Consider the following 5971-nt stretch of genomic DNA (forward strand, 5'->3'; position numbering starts at 1 on the left):
TCCTCCACGGTTATTTGCACCATCTGTCGTAGTGCTTTATAGCCCGCTGCCTCTTTCGCAGCTCGATCAGCTTCCTGATTTCCTCTGGCCACCATGCCAGTCCCTGAGGAGTGACCTTTGCATTTTATGATACTCACCTCCTCTGGATCTCCCAATGCCTGCTCAAGTTCCTCCATTTCCTTCTTGTGGCAGATTGGTGCATTATCTGCTGTCCTGAATCCTGCTCTTCTCCATTGGGCCAGCTCCACATGAGCTGCTCCAAAGGCATAAGCTGAGTCCGTGTAGATGTTGACTCTCTTTCCTTTTGCAAGTCTTAGAGCTCGACTTAGAGCAATTACTTCTGCTCTTTGGGCTGACTGCTGCCCTTCAAGTCTTCCCGCCTCCTTCACTTCAAATTCAGCCTCTTTTCTGCAAACTACCGCGTAGCCTGCTTTCAATCCTTCCTCATCTCTGTAGCAGCATCCATCCGTGAACCAATCTTCAGCTCCTGTCAGAGGTTCTGCTTTCAAGTCTTCTCTTATCTTCTCGTCGACTTCAGCTCTCTTTGTGCAATCATGGGGTTCTCCTGCTCCCCCCATTAAATCTGCCATGTTAATTCCTTCATGTGTGAAGGTCAAGTTGGGAGCGTCTAAAACTTTAGACACTCTTTGTTGTGTGAGTGGTGTCATGGTGAAGGCTTGTGAATTAACATATGCCACCACACTATGAGTGGTCAGCACCTTCAACGGATGGTCCCTCACTATATGTGCTGCCTTTTGTATAATCTTTGACACCCCAATGGCATGCTGTGTGCATCTCGGGTGCCTTGTCTCTAATGGATTCAGTCTGACGCTGACGTACATAAGTACATCTCTCCCTCCCCCTTTTTTCTGAAACAACACCCCATTGACTATCCCGTGTGTTTCTGAAACATCAAGATAGAAAGGGTTATCATAATTAGGAATGGCAAGATCAGCTGATCTCGACAAATCCTGTTTCAATGCAATGAACGCCGACTCAGTGGCCGATGTCCATGGCAGTTCAGCCTTAAGGTTTCGGACACCTACCGTTTTTACCAAATCCCTCAAAAGGGCTGTTTTCCCTGCATAATTTGGAATGAAGTGACGGCTGTATCCTGTTAAACCTAAGAATGAGAGCAACTCCTTAACCGTACGTGGTTTTGGATGTGTCAAAATCTGATCGCGATGGGTGTTTAGCAAACCCACTGATTTGTGAGCAATGACACGGCCCAGAAATGTTACTTCTGGTCGGACCAACTGCAACTTTTCTTTACTGACTTTAAACCCGCACTCAGCGAGTCTCTTCAGTATGGTAAGTGAGGCTGCCGTACATGCCGAAGCAGACGGAGCCGCAATGAGCAAATCATCAACATACTGCACCAGTGAACATCCCTCTGGTAGGTGGCATGGCGATAGAGCTTCTTTCAACACTTGGTTGAAAATGCCAGGGGAGAGTGCAAACCCTTGTGGCAACCGTGTGTATCTGTACTGTTGCCCCCTATATGTAAATGAAAAAAATGTCCCTCAGAGACTCATGTAACGGGAGACAGAAAAATGCATTCGCTAGATCAATACATGTAAACCACTTCTGTTCTGGTGTTAATGCCGTCAATGCTGTGTATGGATTTGGAACAGGCACCGTGTCAGTACGTAAAATGGCATTAATGGCTCTTAAGTCATGTGCCATCCTGTACTTTCCTGTCCCGTGCTTCTCTACTGGCAAAATAGGAGTGTTCCAGTAGGATTGAGAGGACTCAAGGACCCCTACTTTCAATAGGCCTTCAATGGTTTCTGCAATTCCCTCCTCAGCTTCTCTCTTTTGCCTATACTGCGGTTTCCAAATTGGCGTTTGCGACTTTAGCTGGAAGAAAACAGGCGAACAAGTTGCTAGGCCCACATCTGTAGGCCCTGATGACCATAAGGTGTCAGGAAGAGTCGCAAGTGCGGCAACAGCATCCGCATGGTCTATTCTTTCTCTCCCATGGATTCTTGAGATTTGTTCATGCTCCAACATCACTGTGTCCTCTGATAGACAAGTGATACGGTAAATTTTGCATTTTGGCGAGTACCAAACGTCTGGAATCTGAGTAGCTTGCCAGCCGGGTTCATCGAGGGCTCTCTTGACCATTGTTCCCAGCTCCTTCGCCTGATGACCCTCATGGACCGCCAATGTAATGTGGGGCACTGAATCAGGTCCCATTTTGAACCAAGGCCGTTGTTCTTCGAATAAATTTACTGCTGCAGCGACGCCTTCAGGACCGACATAGATGTTCTGAGAATGCACATTCCAAGTCCGACCTTCAAGGTCAGACTGGAACAGGTCCCTATAAATTTCATCATCATTCCAATCGTAATAGAGGGTAACGTGGTATGGATCCCGGGGGGAAGAATAGACCGCCAAGGCCATAATCCAAGGTTTCCACAACTGATACTGTCTTAGAATGCCTTCTTCCACCACACGACCCCAGTAAATGTCAGCTGTCGTTTGTCCACAGTCTTTCAGCAAGTACTGGTTCTTTGAAAAAGTCCCCAGGCATGGAAACTCTTTTCCTCCTGGAAGTGTAACTGTTAATCGAATAAGCTGGACACATGATAGTGGCCCCCAGTTTAATGAGCAGATCCCTGCCCATCAAGTTCACAGGCACATGAGGAGACACCACATAACTGTGCTTCAATGTCTGTTTTCCCAGCACCGTCAGGGCTGGATTAGTTGTCGGCAGTGTCATCGGTACCCCAGAGAACCCTACAACGCTGACCACGTGATTGGAAAGCGTGGCACCACTTGGTTTTTGTCTCAGCGTTGAATAAGTAGCTCCAGTGTCCACAAGGAAGGTCATTTCAGCTCCTTCCACTCTCATTGACAACATAGGATCTGCCATGCCCATGTTGTCTTGTCTCTGTGGGTCCCGTCAGTACAGCTCCTCCTCTCCGCCCCAGTAGGCCAGGGGATACTGAGCCACTGGCGCCATACCTGGGTTTGGAGCTTGATGTCCCCTTGTCTGGACCACTCTGCCTCGAAAAGCTCCCTGTGCCTGGGGTGACGATGGATAACCAAGTTCTAGCTGTCGTGGTGTAGGACAATCACGAACCCAATGTCCTCGTCCTCCACACCTTCTGCATACATTCGGGTCCAGCATAGGTCCCCCCAGACCACGACCCCTTGGTCCGCCTCCCCTTTGGGATCCACCACGTCCCCTCAACGACCTATTAGCCCCCCAATTCCCCACGGGTCTGGCTTGCCTTGATCCATTGGCGGGCCATCGGTCATCAGGGTACAGAACCGGATCCAAATCTGGCCAATCAGGCCCCGGATTGCCCTGTGGCTGGGCCACCAGCATCTTTTTAGCTCCATCTTTGTTTTCCTTTCTCTTTTCGCTTAGTTTTTCTCTCGCCTCAACCAATTTCAATTTTACTAACTGCCCTTGCGCCTCCTCCAGCTCCCGTTTTTTCTTGTTCGCCTCGTCTCTTTCCAGCTCAAGTCGATGTATGATATGCCTCTCCCATTTTGCTGAATCCGCCACCGCAAAGTCTGGATTCTTCTGTAGATCTGTTCTCACTCGCTCTGGCAGACCTGCTAACACTGCACAGCGGAACCACGCCCTGGGTTCCCCATCTTGCCCAGGATGCTCTCCAGTTTGGAGAATCCACTGTTCTTTTGCGTGCTCTATAAATTCTCTAGGGGAATGTTCTGGGCTCCAAGCAATCCTAGGTGTAGTGCCCATATTATGGGTCGGATACTTCTCACGCACTGCATCAGAGAGAGCATTTCGCACCCTTGCATAGGGGACATCGTTTGGTTGGCAGGTAGTTCTTGCTATCTCTTCCACGTCTGCGAGGGCTCCGCCTCTAAAAGTCCTCCCACCGATAGCTCTAAAATCACCCAGGGCAAGTTCCTCTCCTTCTGTGAGAGATCCTAGTCTTCTCAACCAAGCCGCTCCTCCCTCTGTGATCGGGGGCAGCTGCTTCACCAGAGCCTCAAGATCTCTTATATTGTAGGGGTGGTAGACTGGTTCGCCCTGTAAACCCGTCAGTAAAGGCATAGTGAGGGGCAATCCCTCCTCTGTGTCACACTGCCCTTCTCCGGTTTGAAATGCAGCGTTCTGCCTCCGATTCTTTTCAAAGATCGACTGTCTTTTATCTCTTACTTCATCCAGAACCCTCCCAGAGCGAAGCGTCTTCGTTCCTGGGGGACCCGGAAACTTTGGGGCGAGTCCTCCCCTTTCCAGGTTTGACACTTCTCTAGATTTCCGTGCTTTATTTACTGAGGCCGCCAAGTCCTTTTCCAATGCCTCAAGCGTTTGTGCTACGCTACGTGGTGTTGCTACACCTTCTTCCTCCAGTCTTCTCATGACCCGTTCCAGTTTTATCACGACCTCCCGATTGTCAGATACATTTCCAAAGACATGGCCTTGCCACTGTTCTTTCTCCAGGTTATCAACCTCCGACCTCTGACTGGTTTTTTGGGTCGCCTTCGATGGCTGCTTCCGAAACTGCAGTGAGGGTGAATCCTCCTCTGAAGTCCAGACCTCCTGGGATGCATTTCCCTGGCCGGGCTGTTGCACTGTCACCTGACCCGTACTCGTGGAAGCCACAGGTTGAGCTTCTCCGGTCGCTCCATCTGGGCTGAAAATAGAGGGAGGGATCAAAATCACCTCCCGTGTGGTGATTCCTTGTGATGTCCCAGCAGCTGGGTGGGACTGACTTACCTCTGACGCAGCTGCCGCTGATTGGGCCTGCACCACTCTTGTGTCTGCCTCCTCTGTGCTCTGAGCAGATGTCGATGGTATAGGATTCTCCTGTACATCAACAACTCCACCTCTGACTGTACCTGTTTTTCCTCCCGGCCCCCGCAAGGTGCCGCCCTCTAAAGTCACCACTGGACAGATATAAGGAGGGGGTGGTGCACACAGGAAATCCTTTAAGCTGGGATATAATGTTCCCTCAGCCTCGGCTTCCTTTGTCAAGACTGGTTTGGTGTCGTTCACTTCCTCTTGCATCCAATGAGAAACGCCTTGGGAGACAATCATAAGCTTGCAATACTTACTTTGTTTTTCAATCATGAGCTTCTTTTCAGCCTTTACTTTCCTCCCCTGAAAACGTCCTAAGTGTTCCTCTTCAAGCTCTTTAATCCTCTTCTCACATTTCTCACCTTCCAATCGAAAGATGGAATGCAGAGGGGTTCTGTCCTCCAACGTCTTCTGTTGATTTTCACATAATTCCTTTACTTCTTTTTCCAGATCTTGACAGTGGCGGGCAATCTCCTTTGAAGTCCCTTCGGCAGTAAGCTTAATTGCTTTCTTCAATTGCTGAATTTGCTCCTTCAAGGGCTTATATCTCTTTCCCCCACCAGGGGTCGCCTTTTCCTCTTCAGCCATTTTGTTTTTCGACCTCACTTACCTTACCAAAATGGCCGCTCCTAGGCTCCTCCTTTTGGGGTTGCCTCACTGTACTTCCCCTTTCGGCAGTCAAAATCCCACCAGCTGGTCAAGCTCAACTTCCGCTAAGCTCCAGTTGGAGAGAAACCGCCCACAGACACACATACACACACGCACACACTCTCTACTTCTCCTATCACAACAAAAACTGCACAAAAGTCTACTGCAACAGTTTGAAGCACCCAAACCCAGCGAAAATTCACTCTCACATTCACTCCCCTAACAACCACAACGTTTACACACGTGAAAATAATCCAGTCACTCTACTTATGCACGCCGTTTCTCTCCTTATAGCGAGAGACTCAACCAATCTTTACAAACTTTATATACACAACATCAAGAATAACGCACACATCTCTGCCTTTCTCCAGGCCGAGGAGGAAATATAACCCAACCAGAACGTCTCCCAGCAATCACACAAAATACTCAATTTACGCCAATATCCTTAGCAGTCCTCCTATTTCACAGGAGTTTTACACGAGAGATCATTACACATTAGATCCTATCAAACCATACTCACTCTAGGGAACACACACT

The 5971-nt window shown here is 49.0% G+C and overlaps 1 protein-coding gene across 1 annotated transcript; it reads right to left on the reverse strand.

Annotated features, from left to right (window-relative positions):
- Positions 1 to 2908: 2908 nt before the first annotated feature.
- On the reverse strand, positions 2909 to 5380 carry LOC147310808 (uncharacterized). Its single transcript, XM_086267966.1, has one exon. The coding sequence runs from the start codon at positions 5372 to 5374 to the stop codon at positions 2909 to 2911; it is 2466 nt and encodes an 821-aa protein (XP_086124092.1). The 5' UTR covers positions 5375 to 5380.
- Between the last annotated feature and the right edge of the window lie 591 nt (positions 5381 to 5971).

This window comes from Aulonocara sp. 'chitande type north' Nkhata Bay, linkage group LG16 (assembly GCF_057382095.1).
Source record: "Aulonocara sp. 'chitande type north' Nkhata Bay isolate Kocher_YH1m ecotype deep benthic linkage group LG16, A_spYH_male_GT1.1, whole genome shotgun sequence".
NCBI classification, from domain to species: domain Eukaryota; kingdom Metazoa; phylum Chordata; class Actinopteri; order Cichliformes; family Cichlidae; genus Aulonocara; species Aulonocara sp. 'chitande type north' Nkhata Bay.

What these genes read in the sequence shown, in the direction of transcription:
- LOC147310808 (XM_086267966.1), bottom strand. Translation starts at nt 5,374, where the DNA reads ATGGCTGAAGAGGAAAAGGCGACCCCTGGTGGGGGAAAGAGATATAAG.